Source organism: Neomonachus schauinslandi, chromosome 6, assembly GCF_002201575.2.
Source record: "Neomonachus schauinslandi chromosome 6, ASM220157v2, whole genome shotgun sequence".
In the NCBI taxonomy this organism is placed as follows: Eukaryota; Metazoa; Chordata; class Mammalia; order Carnivora; family Phocidae; genus Neomonachus; species Neomonachus schauinslandi.
This window is the reverse complement of record NC_058408.1, coordinates 124,072,318-124,093,184: the sequence shown is the minus strand read 5'-3', so window position 1 is coordinate 124,093,184 and position 20,867 is coordinate 124,072,318. Positions and strand designations below refer to the sequence as shown.

At 45.8% G+C, this 20,867-nt stretch overlaps 1 protein-coding gene across 5 annotated transcripts in view; it reads left to right on the top strand.

Annotated features, from left to right (window-relative positions):
• MMS19 (MMS19 homolog, cytosolic iron-sulfur assembly component) overlaps window positions 1-20,681 on the top strand; it is a 33,047-nt gene extending 12,366 nt beyond the window's left edge. Inside the window, exons 2-31 of one of the 5 annotated variants that reach the window (XM_021700180.1) lie at window positions 731-779; window positions 3,166-3,266; window positions 4,056-4,141; window positions 4,525-4,599; window positions 5,010-5,079; window positions 5,454-5,582; window positions 5,673-5,734; window positions 10,331-10,417; window positions 10,875-10,949; window positions 11,543-11,620; window positions 12,152-12,290; window positions 12,548-12,702; window positions 12,956-13,034; window positions 13,318-13,443; window positions 13,834-13,915; window positions 14,222-14,319; window positions 14,422-14,571; window positions 15,470-15,625; window positions 16,473-16,572; window positions 17,075-17,177; window positions 17,499-17,567; window positions 17,788-17,914; window positions 18,390-18,490; window positions 18,634-18,690; window positions 18,827-19,013; window positions 19,334-19,416; window positions 19,543-19,707; window positions 19,789-19,848; window positions 20,130-20,230; window positions 20,310-20,681. In XM_021700180.1, coding sequence (XP_021555855.1) covers window positions 731-779; window positions 3,166-3,266; window positions 4,056-4,141; window positions 4,525-4,599; window positions 5,010-5,079; window positions 5,454-5,582; window positions 5,673-5,734; window positions 10,331-10,417; window positions 10,875-10,949; window positions 11,543-11,620; window positions 12,152-12,290; window positions 12,548-12,702; window positions 12,956-13,034; window positions 13,318-13,443; window positions 13,834-13,915; window positions 14,222-14,319; window positions 14,422-14,571; window positions 15,470-15,625; window positions 16,473-16,572; window positions 17,075-17,177; window positions 17,499-17,567; window positions 17,788-17,914; window positions 18,390-18,490; window positions 18,634-18,690; window positions 18,827-19,013; window positions 19,334-19,416; window positions 19,543-19,707; window positions 19,789-19,848; window positions 20,130-20,230; window positions 20,310-20,337 — 2,978 coding nt within the window. In that variant the 3' untranslated portion in view covers window positions 20,338-20,681. Of the gene's footprint in view, window positions 1-730; window positions 780-3,165; window positions 3,267-4,055; window positions 4,142-4,524; window positions 4,600-5,009; window positions 5,080-5,453; window positions 5,583-5,672; window positions 5,735-10,330; window positions 10,418-10,874; window positions 10,950-11,542; window positions 11,621-12,151; window positions 12,291-12,547; window positions 12,703-12,955; window positions 13,035-13,317; window positions 13,444-13,833; window positions 13,916-14,191; window positions 14,320-14,421; window positions 14,572-15,469; window positions 15,626-16,472; window positions 16,573-17,074; window positions 17,178-17,498; window positions 17,568-17,787; window positions 17,915-18,389; window positions 18,491-18,633; window positions 18,691-18,826; window positions 19,014-19,333; window positions 19,417-19,542; window positions 19,708-19,788; window positions 19,849-20,129; window positions 20,231-20,309 lie in introns of all 5 variants that reach the window. The other 4 variants (XM_044916571.1, XM_044916572.1, XM_021700181.1 and 1 more) reach the window with 4 other exon arrangements.
• Window positions 20,682-20,867: the final 186 nt, after the last annotated feature.

Below are 20,867 nucleotides of genomic sequence, written 5' to 3'. Positions count from 1 at the left end.
TAAAGATTTTATTTATTTATTTGAGAGAGAGAATGAGATAGAGAGAGAGCATGAGAAGGGGGAGGGTCAGAAGGAGAAGCAGACTCCCTGCCGAGCAGGGAGCCCGATGCGGGACTCGATCCCGGGACTCCAGGATCATGACCTGAGCCGAAGGCAGTCGCTTAACCAACTGAGCCACCCAGGCGCCCCATGACATGCCTTTCTATTTGTTCGAATTTTCTTTTGTGAATCCTCACTGGTGCTTTTAAGTTTTCACTATTCAGATCTTCATATTTTTTTGTTAAGTTTATATCCAGGTATCCCCCACACACATCCCTCCCTTTTTTTTTCTATTGCATATAGGATCTTTTTTCCTTTAGGTCATTTTACAGGGTATTTTGTGTATATATGTAAATGTGAGGGTTCTTAATTTCATAATATTAATTTTGTACCTAGCCTCCCTATTGAATCATTTTACTTGTAGTATTTCTTCAGTTATTTCTCTTGGATTTTCAAAGTGTACAGCCATATTTACAAATGATATGTTTATTTCCTTTTCAATTTTTACAGTTGAAGTAGCATGTTTGAACTGTTATAGTAATACCTCTCATGTAGAAGGGACTCTTGGTGAGCATAGTGGGCCCCAAGGTACAAACCCTAGGATAGGCGGAAACATTGGTAATTAGAGCCTTTGAACCCTAGGACTGAGTTTTGTTTTTTCATGTTTTTTTTTTTCTTTTGTTTCCTCTAGATGTGAAATCTGGGAGCTATACTGTGTTACAAGTGGTGGAAGCCCTTGGGTAAGAGCGCCCTTCTCTAACCCGGCCTGTGCACTCTGAAAAGGTTATTTTGTACACTGCTGCTTTCCTGGAGCTAACTGGTCCTGAATTTCTCCTACTGTAGCCCAACACCCCCTTTTCATATTAGTATCTCGGTTTAAGCCTATGTTTGTCGTGAAATAAGTTTCACGCCACCTGACTGAAGTTCCTAAGGGAGTGTTGGAAGTTCCTGGATCAGCACACAGGTGTGGGGTGAAATGGGTGGTTGAAGGCCATCAACTGTTAATTAGAACTGGGATTCCTCCTGTGCTTCTTAAAGACCCACGTGCCCCCATGGGATTATGGTCAGCCTGGATCTGACTCACACCTGCTCTTGGGCTCTGCCTGGGTAGTTGCCAGGAAGCTGACCTTGCACCAGTTCCTCACTATAGGAAAAGGCTTGGGGAAACAGCTGGAAAACCAGTATTAAAAGCAGATATCTAAGCACCAGAGGAGGTATGTGCTTATACTCTGATGCCTGCTTTTCTCCTGTTTTATACTTGGTAGACCATCTAAATTGACAAGTCTTGTTTGCAAAGGTTGTTAACTGTCACAGCCAGCTTGTCTCCTGAAGCAGAAAGCTAGAAAATTGGGAGGGTGGGGTGGAATGTAGGTCACTATTAATGCATCTCTCCCATGTAAGAGACCATTTGGCCTTTCTACACATGTGGCCTTGGTCCATTTAAAAAAAATCACAGCTCGCTCTCTCTCTCTATATATATATGATATATGTAATTCAGATATGTAATTCATGTCAATTTTTATATATGATATATATAATTCATGTATCATAAAGTTCATCATTTTTTATGTATTCACAGATTTCTGCAAACCTTACTTTAATCAGTTTTAGAACATTTTCATTACCTCAAAAAAAAAAAAAAAACCTATGCCCATTAGCGCCACTATTCCCTCCTCTTCTCAGCCCCTGGCAACCACTAATTTACTTTCTACCTCTGTGGATTTGCCAGTTTTGGAAATTTCATATAAACAGAATCATACAACATGTAACCTTTGTGACTGGCTACTTAGCATAATGTTTTCAAAGTTTATCCCTGTTGTAGCTCTTGTCAGTACTTCATTTCTTGCTGAAAAATAATCAGTTATATGAATATACCACATTTTGTTCAACAGTTCATCAGGTGGTGGTTATGGGTTGTTTCCAAATTTGGGGTATTCTGAATAATGCTGCTATGAGCATTTGTGTGCCTTAGTCCTTTTTTAAACGCACAGTTTTCTACTTCTGAACAGGGTCCTTTCTACAAGATCCTATTATGGGGATCTTGTCAAGGGTGATTTTATTTTTGCCCCTTTACCCCTAGTTATAGACACCCTTATCCTTGAGATTTCAGTCAAATGTCCTGGTCAGCTCTCCTTCAGAAATCTTCTGCTTCATACATTTACTTGCTTAGGTTTCTTCTAGTGTGTTTAAATGTAATCTCTGTAAGAGCTATTTTAAGATAAGTCACCTTATGCTTCAGTCCAGGTTTTCCCATTCAAATTTAAATAGTTAAATTTAAATAGTTAAAACCTTTATTCTGACCATCTTACTTTATAAACTTACAGTTATAAAGATTTTCTTTTCCCATAAGACCTTGGTTGCTCTCAGCATTTTTTCCTTGGTAGTAATATATTCATTCTCCTGTTTTGGTAGAAGTTGCAGCTGCCCATCATCTGTTGAGCCCTATGGGTAGCTGCTAAGCTCTGTTTCAGAGGAACGTCACTATCGTCTAAGAGTAAGCCCAATGCCCAGTCAGCGCCTAGAGATGGATACTTCTGTTGGCTGTGGTGTCAGTTGAGCCTCTAATGAATATTGCCAGGTCAATCTGAGGATTGGGTCTTTAGGCTCTGGCTTTACTATTATCTGTAATACTAGGTACCTACAGAATACCTTCCTGGGCTGGCTTCCATGCCCAAGGGTAAGTGTGACTGATTTCAAAATATTCCTTCAAAAGTTTGGTGGGCGCCTGGGTGACTTAGTTGAGCATCCGACTCTTAATCTCAGCTCAGGTCTTGATCTCAGGGCTGTGAGTTCAGGCCCTGTGTTGGGCTCCATCCTGGGCGTGGAGCCTACTTTAAAAAAACAACAAAAAAAACATGGGGCTCCTGGGTGGCTCCGTCAGTTGAATGTCTGACTCTTGATTTCCGTTCAGTCATCATCTCAGGGTCATGAGATCGAGCCCCATGTCAGGTGCCATGCTTAGCAGGGAGTTAGCTTGAGATTCTCTCCCTCTCCTTCTCCCTCTCCCTCTGCTCCTCCCACCACTCGCTCGCTCTCTGTCTCTCTAAAATAAATAAATAAAATCTTTTAAAAAAAAAGGTGTAAACAGGGTTATGTCAGGCTCTCTCTATCCTTACTTTCCCCCAGGTCCTCTCTAGAAAGTCCAGAACCCCGAACTCGGGCACGAGGAATCCAGCTTCTGTCACAGGTGCTACTCCAGTGTCAGTCCTTGCTCCTGGAGAAGGAAGGTACTGGCATCACTAGTAGGAGTGTCTTCCTGGATTTTGCTGAGCCAAGGCCTTCCTCGTCTATTCAAGCCGACTTTGCAGGGAGGGAGGGAAGAAGGGAAGACCTAAGGAATCTGTGAACTACTAATTCAGCATCTTCACTCCTCACTGGTATATGTGGCAGAGATGATAAGCATCGTGACTGAAGGCACTGGGATTTCAAACGTAGCCTTAGACATTTTTTTCAGTGCATCTTCCCCTCTCTGTAAAATGGACAAAGTAGTACTTCATAGAGTGGAAGAGTATGTAATGAAACATCAAGTGCTTTGAAGTCCCAAGGAAAAAAAGCCAACAACTTATTTATCTTCTATAGCATAGTAGGAAAACTACAACCTGTTTTTATAAATAAAGCTTTATTAGCCTATAACCACACCCATTTGTTTACCTCTTGTTTATGTTGCTTTTATGTTACAGCAGCCGAGTTGAACAGAATTAAGTAGTTGTGACCCATACTTTGTCCTGCAAGCCTAAGATATTTACTCTGGCCCTTTGAGAAAGTTTGCCAACTCCGGTTCTATAGAAAGGAAGTTCTGGGGTAAAAGTGGGTTCAACTGTGGACCTATGTGAGAATGGATAATAAGAGATGTTCACCTATTTTCCTAACTGATCAAGGCACTCTCAAATGGGAGGGCATGGGACATATTTCTTAGTGAAGGAGAAAATTTGTAGTGAAGCCCAAACAGGAACAGCCTTTACAGACTTTGGGAAGGAGCCTGTGTAAAATAATGGCTGCATTTCTGGTTTGTGCAGTGGTACACCTGATCCTATTTTACGAGAACCGGCTGAAGGACCATCATCTTGTGATCCCATCTGTCCTGCAAGGTTTGAGAGCACTTGTGAGTTCTCCTTCTTTTTCAATACATACTATGTTTGCAGGAGCCCTCTTCCAGTGAATTTTGTCCTGTCCTTTGGCGGGGAGACTCCCAAGTGCTGAGGAGCAGATGCCCAAATGTGGGACTAAACTAGTGTCAGCTGACTTCACTTCTGTTTCTAGTCTAGAGAGTGAAAGTATTTTGGGGGGACTGGAATTCAGAACCAAAGTGGAAGGAGCTGCAGAGAATTAATCAGATTGAGAAAAGGGACCGCATTTCTCACTCTTAGCACTTCTTCATGAACCTGGATGTTGTGTTTCCCACTGTAGCTAATTATACCTCTTCTGGGATTGTGTCTTCAAGGCTAGAATTCGCTCTGTGCTCACATATCTCCTTTTCTCCCCCAGAGCCTGTGTGTGGCCCTGCCTCCAGGGCTGGCTGTCTCTGTGCTTAAAGCTATCTTCCAGGAAGTCCACGTCCAGGTGAGTGAAGACAGTCACTTTTGTATTCTCTGTCTTCCAGCCCTGACATATATGACAAGGATTAGGTGGCAAAAAAATACTGCCTTCTAAGTCCTGAACTTTTTCAGGTCTTTGACCATGTTTACATGCTAGTCTTTGCTACTCTATAAGGAGGAGCCAGGCCATTATGTCTGACCTGTGTCCTCTCACACCTGAAGAAAGTAAAGCAGACAGGTTTTGGTTATTGGCCCCGCTGCTGTAACTGCTAAGCCAATAGCCATAGCCTTTCTCTGCATTTCTTCTTAGGTTCATCTTATACTAGTATAAAGAGCACTGTCCACTTAGAGATTATGAAGCAGGAAGTAGTTTTGTCAGCTTAGGTATTCTTTAAGCACTTTCTTTACTTAGTTCCGGTCTCTCCCACCCCCAAGTCCCTGCCACAGATGGACCGACACACAGTCTACAGTATCATCACCAACTTCATGCAAACCCGCGAAGAAGGTAAGAGGCAGGGTTCTTTGGCAAGTCCGAAAAGCAAGCATATCCTTTTTCGCCCCATTATGAGGACTCTGTTTAGTCTGGAAGTCCTATAGGAGACCCAATACTCTGAAAAGAATGAAGGGAAACTGGGGGGTCCACTCAATCCCAAGTAAAGGAATGTAGAGTTTGGGCTAATATTTTAAATTCTTACCTCTAATGGTTATATATTGATGCACATCTCTTCACTGTGTACTCTCTTGGAATAGGAAAACAAAAAGGGTGTGCTCTGGGAGGCAGCAAAGGTGGGCTAGCAATAGTAGAGGGAGAACACAAGCCAGAAGAAAGCCCAGCTTTCTATCTCAAGGGATGGTAGTGACCTGTTCTCTCCTCCCCAGAGCTGAAGGGCCTTGGAGCGGACTTCACCTTTGGCTTCATCCAGGTGATGGATGGGGAAAAGGATCCCCGAAATCTTCTTGTGGCTTTCCGCATTGTCCATGACCTCATCTCCAGGGACTATAGCCTGGGTACGTCCTTACAGCTTTGAATTAACTGGTTAGGGCTTGTCCGATGAGTGAAAATTGTAAGTTGACCTCATTGTTTCTCTGTTACCTTAGGACCCTTTGTGGAGGAGTTGTTTGAAGTGACGTCCTGTTACTTCCCTATTGATTTTACCCCTGTAAGTAGCCCCTTTTATTCATTCATTCATTTGTTCATTCATTGATTCATTCGAATATTCCTTGAGTCCTCCTGTGAGTCAGGTCCAGTTCTGGGCACTGAAGGGACAGCAATGAACAAAGGAGACATTCCCTGCCCTCGTGAGCTTACGTTTTAGTAAACTGGGAAATGGAGAAGCATTTGCCATCAGAGGAAGGATTCAATTCAGTGGGTATTTGGGGGCTCCTCAGGCTACAGGATTGTAAAACATGGTTCCTGCCCTTGAAAGCTGAAACAATTAAGTAACAATATGAGATTATGGACCAAAACAAGTGGTGTTATAGTTGTTCAGAGAAGACCAAGTTCAGTGTGAGCAAGAGTAGGAAGGCATTCACAGATAAGATGGGATTTCAGTTGGTTTCTGAGGAACGATAGGATATAATCCTGGAGTCTGAGGGGTGATCTCAGGCAAAAGAAACAAATTGACAAAACAAGACACAGTTGAGCACAGCATGCTCTGACCCCCTTGGACCTTCCTCCCACTCTGCATCTTGATATCCCTTCTACTTCCAAAAACTGAGTCACACCACTATATGGGTGTGCATGGGTATGTGTACTGCAAGCATTAGTGGTTTCAAAGAAATGAAAGGAGTTAAATCACAGCACACCAAATAACATCTGGGTATTGACTCTTAGCGCTTTTAAAGTTACACAGCCATCTTTTTTGCAGGGACTTGCTTCCCAGCTTATTCCAGTTGACACCACAGTCCTTGGGGCCACCTCTCCTAAAATTCTCTTCATCTCTTCTGTAGTGGTCATCGCTATTTCTAACTCAGAAGAACTTATGCCTTTGAAATCTTGAAAGCTCTTTGTTAGGCCACCAGGTTTCTCTGTTTTTGCTTTATTTTTTGTTTGTTTTGAAAAGATAATACATTCACATGATCCATAATCTAAATGCTGTAAAAAGGTGAAAAATCTGTCTACCATCATTTCTTTCTCTGTTGTCAACCAGTTTTATGAGTTAAGTCTGTATTTTATAGAACTTTTTCATCCATATATAAACAAATGCTCCCCAACCCCTACCAATGGCAGCATATGTATACACTTTTCCTGTACTTGGCCTTTTTCACTTGGTGTATCTTGGAGAGCCATACTCAGTATATAAGTTAGTTCTTTATTCTTTATGGCTGTGTAGTATTCCTTTCAGTGTGAATACCTAATTAATTTCACTAGTCCTCTATGGGATAAAGATTGTTGCTAATCTTTTGTTGTTACAGGCAATGCTGCAACTTATATATCCTGGACATGTATTGTTTCACATATATATGGATATAACAGTAGGATAAATTCCTAAAAGTGGAGTTGCTGGAATATATGCATTTATAATTTTAGGGCAGGAAAGAGTAAGTCATTCACTTTTTTGAAAGGTAATAGAGTGAGCATGATTCAACATTTAAAGGATGGGGGGTGAAGCCTTTTATACCCCTTTACTGCAACCACCCATTTTCCTTTTAGAGATCATCACTGCCCTCAACTGCTTATCCATTTTCTCAGATATTCTAGGCAAAAAAAAGTTATAGATAATTATAGGAGAGTTTCTCTTTATTTGAGCAGGTTTTTTTTTTTGTAAGTAAATTATGCCCAACATGGGGCTTGAACTCGCTACCCCGAGATCAAGAGTCGCATGCTCTAACTGAGCCAGCCAGGTGCCCCTCAAGCAGATTTTTGTATGTTCTTCTGCACTGCAGTCTATATGGGAAGCAGAAAGCTCTTGTCAATTAAAATAAGAGACACCTGGCTTTCGTGTAACTCTCTTACACTAAAGATATATTCTTTATGGTCCTATCATTCCCTTTTGGCCATATGCCGTCATCACAGTGGATCACATCAGTGTAACTGAGGGTTTCTTTGATTTTCACTATGCATATATGCTCATTCTAGAGCAGAGGCAGGCAAACTTTTCTGTAAAGGACCAGATAGTGACTATTTTAGGCTTTGCAAGCTGTATCATTTCTGTCACAACTCTTCAGCTCTGCTGTTCTAACACAAAAATGGTCATACACACGAATGTGGTAGTGTCTGTATTGCAATAAAACTTTATAGGCATGGAGGGGCACCTGGGTGGCTCCGACGTTAAGCGTCTGCCTTTGGCTCAGGTCATGGTCCCAGGGTCCTGGGATCGAGCCCGGTGTTGGGCTCCCTGCTCAGCAGGAAGCCTGCTTCTCCCTTTCCCACTCCCCCTGCTTGTGTTCACTCTCTCACTGTGTCTCTCTCTCTCAAATAAATAAAATCTTAAAAAAAAAAAAAACTTTATAGGCATGGAAATTTAAATTTCATATAATTTTCATGTGTCACAAGATATTATTCTTTTGGGGGTGCCTGGGTGGCTCAGTCGGTTAAGTGCCTCCAGCTCGGGTCGTGATCTCAGGGTCCTGGGATCAAGCCCCTCATCAGGCTCTGAGTTCAGCAGGGAGTCTGCTTCTCCCTCTCCCTCTGCCCCTCGGCCCCCACAAAATAGATAAGTTTTTTTTTTTAAGATTTTATTCATTTAATTCAGAGAGAGGGAGACAGTGAGAGGGAACACAAGCAGGGGGTAGTGGGAGAGGGAGAAGCAGGCATCCCGCCGAGCATGGAGCCCGATACGGGGCTCGATCCCAGGACCCCGGGATCATGATCTGAGCCGAAGACAGACGCCCAACGACTGAGTCACCCAGGCACCCCTCAAATAAATAAAATCTTTAAAAAAAAAAAGATACTCTTTTGATTTTTTTTCCCCCCAACCATTTAAAAATTTAAAAATCATGGGATTGAGAGTACACTTATCTTGATGAGCACCAAGTAATATGTAGAATCACTGAATCACTATATTATACACCTGAAACTAACTTAACACTGTAAACTACACTGGAATTAGAAGAAAAAAATGTAAAACCCATGCTTAACTTGGCCATACATACAGTCTCAACTGGTTGCTTCCTACTCCTAATGCAAAAGAGATGTTGAATCTTCCTTCACCATCACCCTTGGGATTCCTTTATCCTTGCTCTTGCATCAGAGACCCTATTTCCCCAGGCTGTCTACTGCACCTATATCTCTAAGATTAGAGACGTCTGTTGTACCTTCTCCAGAGAATTAAACCTCCAGATTCTGCTGAAGAACGGGAGGAGCTGGGAAGCAATCTAGGTGGTCAGATTGCTTCTCTAACCCCATTCCCAATTCCAAAGGCACCTGGTACTGCCAGTTGCAAAGCTTTTTGAGGACTGCAGTGTATGTGGGTAGTCACTCAGCTTTTCCCAAGCCTACTGAGGATTCTGTTGTCCTGGCCTGTTAAGTCATTTTCTTATCCATCTGCTTTTCAGCTCCTAAAATTTTATTGCCAGCACCTCTTAACCTATTTTCTTCAACCTTTAGCTTTATGTCTTTTCTTTTAAATTTTTATTTCTATTTTTTTTTAAGTAAGCTCTACACCCGGTGTAGGGCTTGCACTCACAACCCCAAGATCAAGAGTTGGATGCTCCACCAACTGAGCCAGACAGGTGCTCCTAGCTTTATATTTTGTTTTTTTGTTTTGTTTTTGTTTTTGGTTTTTAGATTTTATTTATTTATTTGAGAGAGAGAGGGAGCACAAGCAGCGGGGAGAGGGAGAGGGAGAAGCAGGCTCCCTGCTGAGCAAGGAGCCCAGTGCGGGACTCGATCCCAGGACCCTGGGATCATGACCTGAGCTGAAGGCAGATGCTTATGGACCGAGCCACCCAGGTGCCCTAGCTTTATGTCTTACAAGAAAATCCCTTTGCTATATTTTTCGTGTTGCTTCTAAAGAGGAAAAGGAAAATCTGATACATGCTTTTAGTCTGGCTTTTTGACACAGACACCAGCAATGCTTTTTATGTTCCCAGAATTATACCTTTTTTATAGGGGTGGAAAAATAGAAATGTCCATCAAAGGGGAATTATTTAAATAAATTGTGGCTCAACTATACAATGAAATAGTATCAGCCGCTAAACCTAATGTGAAAGAATAATTTAATATTGCAGGAAAATGGACTTAATATATTAAGTGGGAAAAAAAGATCATAAATCATATGTTCAAAACAATCACACTTTCTTTTTTTTAAGATTTTATTTATTTGACAGAGAGAGACATCAAGAGAGGGAACACAAGCAGGGGGAGTAGGAGAAGGAAAAGCAGGCTTCCTGCTGATCAGGGAGCCCGATGCGGGGCTCGATCCCAGGACCCTGGGATCATGACCTGAACCGAAGGCAGACGCTTAATGACTGAGCCACCCAGGCGCCCCAAGAATCACACTTTTAAAAGTATATTTTAAAGAGAAAACAGTGTCTACTAACATACAGTCACAATATATATAGAGAGAAGAAAGTAATGTACCAGAAAGTCAGAGTGCTTCTCTCTTGAGTGGCAAGATGATAGATCAGATAGAAAATAAATGCCCAACAGACAGAAATTCTCAAGGAATGTGTAAGCAAGTCTTCCTGCTGGGGCCTCCTGTCACACTATTCTGTCAGATTGGGTGTAAATATCACCCAATGCTGGGTTAAATCATGTGTCCAAGAGTGGTCTGAAGAGTTGTGCAAACCCTTGGGTCTTCTCCCTTTTCCAGCCACCTAATGATCCCCATGGAATCCAGAGAGAAGATCTCATCCTGAGTCTTCGAGCTGTGCTGGCTTCGACACCGCGATTTGCCGAGGTGGGTCTAGCCAAGGTTACGCGTGTAGCCTCTGCCCAAAGAAGGCTCTGAAGAAAGAACAGTAAGAGCATGGGGAAAAAGAAAGATCCAGAATACATTTTTAGGGTATGGCATCCTGCAAGTGTCTTGAGGCTTATGTGGCAAGTATCTTCAGATCTTCAAAGTGGAAACCTTTACCATCTCTGTTTAAAATAATAATCCAATCTCTATATGGTGCTATCTTTAAAATCCTGTAGTGTTGCCAACTAGCTCATTTTTCAGGTTAACTGGGAGTCCGGCCGCAGCTTGGCAGGAAGGTTGGTTTACAGTCACAACTCCTGACTCAACTCTTTGTAGCTCTTTAATGTAGCCCCTACCCCTGGGGACAGGTGGTAATAAGGATGTAGTTGACCTTGGTGCTTTGGTGTGGCTATGACACTACCCATCTCAGGCTTCAGTTCTTCCTTCTCTCCCACAGTTCCTGCTGCCCCTACTGATTGAGAAAGTGGATTCTGAGATTCTGAGTGCCAAGCTGGATTCTCTGCAGACTCTGGTGAGGGATTTCTCTTTTTTCCAGGGTCCAGCTGCCTTTAGACAATGTAGAGGTACTAAAGGGTATAGACTCAGAGACAGGGAATAGTTCAGTGGCCCTCACGAGAGGGATACCCAGAATCTGGGCCTATATGTTGACCCAAAGCCCTCCCAGCTACATATAGTCTGGTCCAATAGTAACTGAGTGGCAGCTGAGGAAAGGCTGACCAGGGCTCCTCCTTTTTTTTTTTTTTTTTTTTTTTTAAGATTTTATTTATTCATTTGAGAGCGAGAGAATGAGGGAAAAGCAGACTCCCCGCTGAGCTGGAAGCCCAACGTGGGACTCGATCCCAGGACCCCGAGATCATGACCTGAGCTGAAGGCAGACGCTTAACCATCTGAGCCACCCAGGCATCCCAGGGCTCCTTCTTTATGCTTATTTTCCATCAGTCAGGATGAGCTCCCATTTTTCTGTGACCTGATAGGATTCTTGTGAAATCCTGCTGGTTCTTCTGCTGAGAGCCATGCTCCTTCAGGTGTCATTTTGCTGAGGTGCCTGCCTGTCCTCGGAAGTCTGATTGTGTAGATAGCTGATACCTACACTTTCCTTGGCAGAATGCATGTTGTGCTGTGTATGGACAGAAGGAACTAAAGGACTTCCTTCCCAGCCTTTGGGCTTCTATCCGCAGAGAGGTGAGTGTTAATTAGATAAACTCACTACTGTTAACTCCCTGTTGTCAGGCATCAGAGGAAGTAACACACCCTGTCCTTTTCCCTGTCGCAAGCCAGTAAAGGGGCATACTTCTAGTTGAATGACGGGGGAAAAAGTCGCTACATAGGGTCAGCTGTTTGGTGATGGCACACAATCCCTTTTTCGTAGTGCCCACTTCCTGCCCTTCCATGGTAAGGAGCGTAGGTCATGGTGCCTCTGGCACCATACTTAATAAGGGGGTGGAGGGGAGAGGAAGAGACTTAGGAAAGGGGATCCCAATAGCCAATGCTCCAAGTTGGTATCCTGTTTCTCAAAAAGTAGTGTATCAATTCTATTGGGACTAAGGACTTGGTGAGAATACACCTGTTGAGAAGAAACGCACTTGAGTTAATTTCCATTGATCTGCCCTAAAGGCTCTCAAAGCCCACCTCTCAAAGGAAACAGGCAGTGGGTGGGTGGGCTCTCACCTGGTGCAGGCTCACCTCAGTAGCCATGGGATCCCTCCCTGACAGGTGTTCCAGACGGCAAGTGAGCGGGTGGAGGCCGATGGCCTGGCGGCTCTCCACTCTCTGACTGCGTGTTTGTCTCGCTCTGTGCTGAGAGCTGATGCTGAGGACTTCCTTGACTCCTTCCTTAGCAACATTCTACAGGGTAATGGGGCCATGGCAGCCAGAAAGGGGGTTGAGCACAACAGAAAGAAGTTCCATAAAGCCAGTGACCTTTTATGACTAGCCCTCCATGTTCAGTGATTTGGGTGCTAGAGCCCTACTTTGAATTGAAAATGAAAACACTTTGAGTGGTAACTGCTAGCAAACTGTCCCAGGTCTCAATCTCTAACTTCTGTGGACTGCAGGGGAATCAGGCAACATCAGCCTACTCCCCAGGTCTGTGATGTGCTGCCTCTCTAGACTGCAGGCACCATCTTTGTGAACCGGACATGAAACTGGTGTGGCCTAGTGCCAAACTATTGCAGGCAGCTGCAGGTGCATCTGCTCGGGCCTGTGACCACATCACCAGCAACGTGTTGCCTTTACTGCTGGAACAGTTCCACAAGCACAGTCAGGTAAGGAAATGGAATCTTTCGAGGAAATGATGGGACCTCTTGCTAGGATCCCTTTCACAGAGAGAGAGCTAAGTGTTGAGCTTGTCCCATATCGTATATCTTGGGTTTTGCTCTCATCAGTTGCTGCTGGTTCCCTTGTTCACTCTCTTCCTGACACTCTTACATAAAAGGATAATTCTCCCTGCTTCGAGAGGAGCAGGACTGAAATCCTTTAAAATATTCTTTGACCCCCACACACCTTAAAACATTACAGAGCAACCAGCGACGGACAATCCTTGAAATGATCCTGGGTTTCTTGAAGCTGCACCAGAAATGGAGCTATGAAGACAAGGGTGAGATCACCTTCCGGGTGTGATGTCCTGGGGGCTGCTGAGCACTGTATTCCTATAAAGAATGGCAGGCAAAGAATGCTACAGAGAAGTACTCAAGAACAACAGTGGTCCTGTTGTTCTGAGTTTGTAGCACAAGAGAACACTTATCAGATGAGACCTGTTTATTTTTTCCCCAGTGTACCTCCTGGACACCCAGTGGATTAAGTTCTTTGAATATTGCCCCAAGTTGTCTTTGCAACACTGTTGAGTCAGGGCTTTCCTCTAACATGGACTTTGTCCCTAGATGAAAGGCCACTGAATGGCTTCAAGGACCAGCTGTGCTCACTGGTGTTCATGGCTCTGACAGACCCCAGCACCCAGCTTCAGCTTGTTGGCATCCGTACACTCGCAGTCTTGGGTGCCCAGCCAGGTACACTTAAGAGAAAGAGAAAAGAAAGGGTATCGGTCCTTCCTTGCGATTTTCTGTCTTCCATGAAGAGCAACCTTAATTCCCTGGTTCTCACCGCAACTGTAGATGATTTGAGATTTTTTTTTTTTTTTTGATTCTATTTGAGAGAGAGAGTGTGTGCATAAGCGGGGGGAGGGGCAGAGAAACAAGCAGACATCCTGCTGAGCGGCGAGCCTGACAGTGTGGGGCTTGATCCTAGGACCCTGAGATCATGACCCGAACCAAAGTCAGCAGCTTAACCGACTGAACCACCCAGGCGCCCCGCAGTTTGGGATGTCTAATAGGACTTTGGGAAGGGTTGTGGTGGCTACAGAGGGAGAAAGATGAGGTTTGTGTTTCTTTCTAACACAGATCTCCTGTCTTCTGGGGACTTGGAGCTGGCAGTGGGTCACCTGTATAGACTGAGCTTCCTGGAGGAGGACTCCCAGAGTTGGTGAGACTCAAAAGCAGCGAGATAGAGCAAGCTGTTCCAGAGCTCTGTGCTTCTGACCCTTGACTATCCCTAGGGGAGGGGGGCCCTGTGCTTGACTCTGCCTACCAACTGATTGGAGATGTCAGACTTCTCTCTTTTGAGGGCATTGAGAAGCCCTGTCCAACTTCGTGGTGTAGGTACTTGAGTCCTGCTCTTAAGCAAGGCAGGCTTGGGAGTCCACACCCCTGAATCTGCTTAATGGCAGGCCTAGCAAGAGAACTGTGGGCCAAGGCTCAGCTGTTGCTCATCTGCCCTGTGCCCCGGCAGGGTGGCAGCACTGGAAGCATCAGGAGCCCTGGCCGCTCTCTACCCCGTAGCCTTCAGCAGTCACCTCGTGCCCAAGCTCGCTGAGGAACTGTGCAGAGGTATGTGTCTCTGTCCTCTGTGGCTCACCCCTTCCCAGGGACGTTCGGGGCCTTCACATGTGCCATCACACAGTGAAGTCATGTCTCCTGGGTTGCTTTCAGGGGAGTTAGATTTGACTAGAGGGGATGAGCCCACCAAATGCTCCCGGCGTCTGCGCTGCTTGCAAGCCTTGTCAGCTGCATCGACGCATCCCAGTATTGTCAAGGAGACCCTGCCTGTGCTGCTGCAGCATCTCTGCCAGATGAACAAAGGTAATGCCAGGAATAACCATCCAGGAGCTGGGCTGAATGGGGAGCCGTGGGCAGGTTTGGAGTAGATGCCTCTAAGGCAGTGGTTCCATTGGTGGCTCTATGTAAGAGTCACATGGGAACCTTTAAAATATGTCGGCGCCTGGGCCTCAGTTCAACTGAATGAGTGTCTGAGGAGGGATGGGGCTTGAACAATGGGAATTGTTGAGTGTCCGGGTGATTTCAATGTGAAGTCAGAATTGAAAAGCACCACTCTAGGGCCGTGCTACTCAAAATGTGTTCCATCCACCAGCAGCATGGGCGCTGTCTGGGAACTTCAGTGCAGAATCTCAGGCCCTCCTGATCAGAATTTGAACAGGATCTCTAGCTAGCTCATACGCACCACTGCTCCAAGGCAGAAGTGACAGCAGCTGTTGCTACTGTGGACCTATGCAAGCTCACCGTGGGCCTCACTAAGTCCCTAAGCTCCCGGCTTGGCACTGCCCAGCCTTCTGTGGCAGATCCAGTGGGTGTTCCAGCAGCCGTTACATAGTAGAAAGAACACTGGACTAGGAGTATGGCCGGGGTTTGACTCCTAACTTTGCACTTACTGTGACCCTGGAAAACCACTGGTGGTTTCATTTAGCCTCCGCAATCTCCTTTATGAAATGGGAGAAATGATACTTCTCGGGTGGTTATGAAAACGAAAGGAGAAAACGTATGAGTGCTTCTATTGCAGAGCTGGTGCTGCTCCAAAATCGGAGGTGAAAAAGAACAGCCAAGAGAATAAAATTATTTGGCTCTTTATAAGACACTCTTGGACTCTTTAGTCACTCATCTTTGATTACTCTTCCCATATTCTGTATCTGAAAGACCTGGAAGTGCTTTTAAGGAAACGACAGAATATTTTCTCACCACACAGGGAATATGGTTGCAGGAACCAGTGAAGTTATTGCCGTCTGTCAGAGCCTCCAGCAGGTGGCAGAAAAATGCCAGCGGGACCCCGAGAGCTGCTGGTATTTCCATCAGACAGCTTTACCTTGCCTGCTTGCCTTGGCTGTGCAGGCTTCCATGCCAGGTGACTTTCTGCACCCCGCACTTCACTAGCTATGCCGCCTCTGGGCCTCAGCCATCCACTAATGTTGAACAGCGCTGCCACCCTGAGGCTATCGCTGGTATTACATTTTGTACTGGCAGAGGCTTCCTTTGAATCCTTTGTCCCCAAGGTGAGATTTCACTTCAAGCAAAGGGTGCTTTGCTTGAACAACCTGACCGGTGTTAGCAACACTCAGAAGGATGCACACCTTTTTTTCTCTATAACTGCTATGTAATTAGTTTAGCTAGAATGAGGCTCTGGAGTTAAGCTGACCTGGTTGGGTTTCATCTTCAACTCCACCACTTGTTAAGAGAAGATATTTAGCCTTTGTATGCCTCTGTTCCCTCGCTTATAAGGGGAAGATAAAGAGTAGTATCTACGTCACAGGGTAGTTAGTAAGGAGTAAATAAGAATGTGTGGTGCCTGGCAACATAGTATATAGTATGTACCTGTGGTGGCTCCACGTAGGTAGCTGCTATGATAATGAAGACCCGTGACAATACATCTGTGTTATCTTTAAGTTTTGGGAAAAAACTAAAATATTTCTGAAGTTAAGGTTGTAATAGCTAGCTTTATTTTCCCCATTGCCCAGTCTAGGGACAGCACAAAGTTCTCAAGAACTATTTGTGGCCCACGTTAACCACTCCTTCTGGTGCCGTGCTGGTGCTCAGGGCTAGGCTACTCGGTGCTCTAACCCTACTAGAGGACAGGTTAGAAACTGCTGCCATTGTGACTGGGGTCCTGATGATGACAGGACCTAATCATCTGAACCATAGTCATAGCCTGGTGATTCTGTGTGTGTGTGTTTGTCTGTCTGTTGATTTTTCAGAGAAGGAACACTCAGTTCTGAGAAAAGTACTGTTGGAGGATGAGGTCTTGGCCGCCATGGTGTCTGTCATTGGCACTGCCACTACCCACTTGAGCCCTGAGTGAGTATAATCATTGATGTGGCTTGATCCTAGGCAGGAGGATAGCAGTCTTGGGGAGAAGCGGCAGGTAGCTGCCTTCTGAGCTGTCCTTTTACCCAGAATCAAATGTGGAGGGAGTAGGTTTGCTGACAAAGTAAAAGGAAGGGGCTTTTTAGCACCAGGGACTATGAGGGTAGTGGAGGCATGGGCTAATGGCTCTTAGCCACAGATGTACATAAGAATCACCGGTGGAGCGTTTTGTTTTGTTTTGTTTTTAAATATACATTCAGTTCTCTGACTAGACTGTAAACTCCAGGAGAACAGGGATTTAATCTATCTGGTTCACTCCTAAATCACCAGGGCCTAAAATGGGAACGGTTCTTAGCACATAATATATGCTGAATTAATACTTGCTGAATGTGTGAATGATCATGTTCTGGCCCATTGACTCAGTGACTCTAATGTGAACTCAGGGTACTTCAGAACCCTGGCTCCCTCGTAATACACAGTCTTCCATCCCCAGCTTAGCTGCCCAGAGTGTCGCCCGCATTGTGCCCCTTTTCTTGGATGGCAACATCTCCTTTCTGCCTGAAAACAGCTTCCCTTGCAGATTCCAGCCATTCCAGGTGAGGGTCTGATGGATCAGAAGGGAAAGAATCTTGGGACTTTTTTTTTAAGATTGTATTTATTTGAGAGAGAGTGCGCACAAGAGAGCACAAGGGGTGGAGGAGAAGCAGACTGCTGAGCAGGGAGCCCGATGTGGGGCTCGATCCCAGCACCCTGGGGTCATGACCCCAGGCTGAAGGCAGCCGTTTAACCAACTAAGCCACCCAGGCACCCCAGAATTTCTTTCCTTCAAATTTTTAGGGCTAATCTGGGATGGGTTTGGGGGCACACAAGCCTATTGCTGGCAGGACAGGCTTGCTGGAGCTCTTCTTCCTTTATAGGATGGCTCCTCAGGGCAGAGGCGGCTGGTTGCACTGCTTATGGGCTTTGTCTGCTCCTTACCTCGAAATGTGAGTACCTTTGGGGAGTACTCTAGTTTAACCCTGACAAGGGGAGGCAGCTCCCAAGTGACTTCTGGGCAGAAACTTGCCATAGGCTAAGCTGATCTTCTGTTTTCCTCACTGGCGAATTTAGTTCTCATCCATCCTGGCCCCTGCTGCCACTTTCTACTGGGTATCTCTTGGGGTGCGAGTGTTCTCTTCGTGCATCACATGGTCAGGTTTTGTGTAGGTGGAAATCCCTCAGCTGAACCAACTCATGCGGGAGCTTGTAGAGCTGAGCTGCTGCCCCAGCTGCCCCTCTTCCTCCACCGCCGCTGCCAAGTGCTTTGCGGGACTCCTCAACAAGCTCCCTGCAGGTACTGAAATGAGGCTGGGGGTTGGGAGCCTCCCGGAATCGATTACTGATGAAATCTTGGAAGTTCAGCCCTTATGCTCTTTAAAAAAGGAGCTGCTAATAATGTAATAGGGACTCCCAAGGGACAGCCCTTGGGACAAGAGTCGGGACCAGAGTTGGGCAAAGCATTAAGGGACATAAGAAGATAAGAGGGTTCAAGCAGAGTGCTCTGTCTAGGTCTGTCATCCTACTCCCCACAGGGAGCTATTAGAGATGATTTTTTACTAGAAGTAGACTGCTCTTTCCGAATACTAGCACCCATGTTAGGAGATACCAGACTCTCATGCTACTGTCCTAGAGCTGAGTGGGCAAAGTCACAGCCAGAATGATACCGTTCTTCTAAAGGCTTCTCAGGGAGCTCTGCATTTAAATGACTTATATCCTTTGTTGTTAAAGGAGAAATGTGTAGCCTCTGCATCAGTGTTTCTTATTTTTAGGGCAACAGCTGGACGAATTCCTACAGCTAGCCGTGGACAGAGTAGAGGCTGGCCTGAGCCCTGGGCCCTGTCGTAGTCAGGCCTTCACACTGCTTCTCTGGGTAAGGAGCCAGAATGGATTCTGGTTAGACAGAGACAATGATGTCTGGTTAAATAAAATTTCTCCATTTGACCTTGAACCATAAGCATGCTTCTTGGAGTTCTGGGGTTTGAGTGCCATGCCCTGTTCTCTCTCTGATTACAGGTAACAAAGGCCCTAGTACTCAGATATCATCCTCTCAGCTCCTGCCTTACAGACCGGGTAAGTCCATTCTGGAGACAGGAGAGCCAAGGACCTACACAGAAACTTCCCTGTTTATTCTCCCAGAAAGGACAGTCATCCTCCTCTTGCGTATTTAAGATTGATTCTTCTCTTCTGGTGCACCTCTTTTCTCCAGCTCATGGGCCTCCTGAGTGATCCAGAACTAGGCCCAGCAGCAGCCGATGGCTTCTCTCTGCTCATGTCTGACTGCACGGACGTGCTGACCCGTGCTGGTCATGCTGAGGTGCGGATCATGTTCCGCCAGCGGTTCTTCACAGATAATGTGCCGGCTTTGGTCCAGGGCTTCCATGCTGCTTCCCGAGGTGAGAAGGGTCTAAAAGAAAGGCCCCAAATATATAGACCTTTCCTTTGCTCAGGCCACATTCCCTCAAATAATTTAGGACCCGAGTGCTTCTTTAGAGCTATACTGTCATCTGTACCTGAAAGGCTAAATTTCCACATTCTTGTCCCACTTTTTTCCTTTGATGAGCCTGTCTTGCCTTTTCTGAGCTTCAGGGTTTTGGGGGGGTTTTTTCCCCACCTTTTTCAAGGCTGATGTCCCAGCTTCATAGAGATTGGAGTTGAATTCCCAAGCTCTATGTCTGAGACCAGTTTCTCCCTAAGCTTTTCCATCTTTTTCCAGATGTGAAGCCAAATTACCTGAAGGGCCTGTCTCATGTCCTTAACAGGCTGCCTCAGCCTGTGCTCTTGCCAGAGTTGCCCACGGTAAGCCCTGCAGTCAGAGCCTCAAACAGGGACTAAGCCACTGTCCCCAGCCGGGGCATGGTGAGGTGGAGGAAAAGCAGGCTCATCACATACGTGATCGTGCCCGCCTTCTCTGTGGCCCCTTAGCTGCTTTCCTTGCTGCTGGAAGCCCTGTCCTGCTCTGACTGTGTAGTACAGCTCTCCACCCTCAGCTGCCTTCAGCCTCTTCTACTGGAAGCACCCCAGGTCATGAGTCTTCACGTGGACACCCTCGTCACCAAGTTTCTGAACCTCAGCTCTAGCCCTTCCATGGTGCGTTAAGCCCCCACAACTCTTTGGCACTTATGTCTCTCCTTCCTGGGTCTCCCGTTACCCTCTATGGTTGTGTTCCAGGCTGTCCGGATTGCTGCACTGCAGTGTATGCACGCTCTTACTCGTCTGCCCACTCCCGTGGTGAGTACCTGAGATGGTCCTCTCTGGCCTGGACCATTCTTAGAAGAGCCAGAGAAGTACCTTTTTGCCTTAATCAAGTGGGACTGGCCACCCTGCTGTGTGATTGAGGTATACACAGGCAAGGATTTGCCTGACTACCCTGTAATAGAACGGCCATCCTGCCACAGAGCATTCTCTGGAATCACTAAAGGACAATAGGAAGAACATTAGTCGTAGAGTCAGAGAAGCAGCCCTTTCAGTTGCTTTGGTTGAGCAAGGCCGTGGCTCTTCTAACTCCACAGCTGCTGCCGTACAAACCACAGGTGATCCGAGCTTTGGCCAAGCCCCTGGATGACAAGAAGAGACTGGTGCGCAAGGAGGCAGTATCAGCCAGGGGAGAATGGTGAGTTTCTAGGTCATGGGCGAGATGGGATTGAAATGAGCCTCATCGCTGATGCTGCCTGCATTCTTTTTGCCTACAGGTTTCTGCTGGGGAGCCCTGGCAGCTGAGCCCTCGGTCCTGGCCTAGGCTGTTCTACAGACAATCTAACCTGGAATTACTATCAAGCCATCTTGCCCAAGGCAGGGAGACCACTGGCCTCTGATGGCCTCTCCCTGGGCCACTGTTGCATGGCTCTGTAACATAGGAATCCTGACTTCTAATGGCTTTGTGAAGTAACTGAGTGTGAGACCACTTGTGTTTGAAGAAAGATCTTGGGTTGGGGCTTTTCCATTTATTTGTCAGAAAAAGGGAGATATGCTGCTTGAGGGGCGAATGCAGATGAATGTGGCTTTGAGGACCAGAATGATGGAAGTGTGTGTACCTACTAGAGAATAAAGATTTCTTTTGGTAATGGGGCGGTCAGCTATTTCCCGCTCCCCACTTACGTCTTTGTGGCACCTTAACTAGAGCACCACTGTGTACACTTAGAGGAACACTAACAAGAATTCTTTGGGGCATCCACCCCTCCAAGTAGAGCACAGGAAGCAGGACCAGAACGCTAGGCCTTGACCCTGACTTCTCCCTTCCTCGCCCTCTA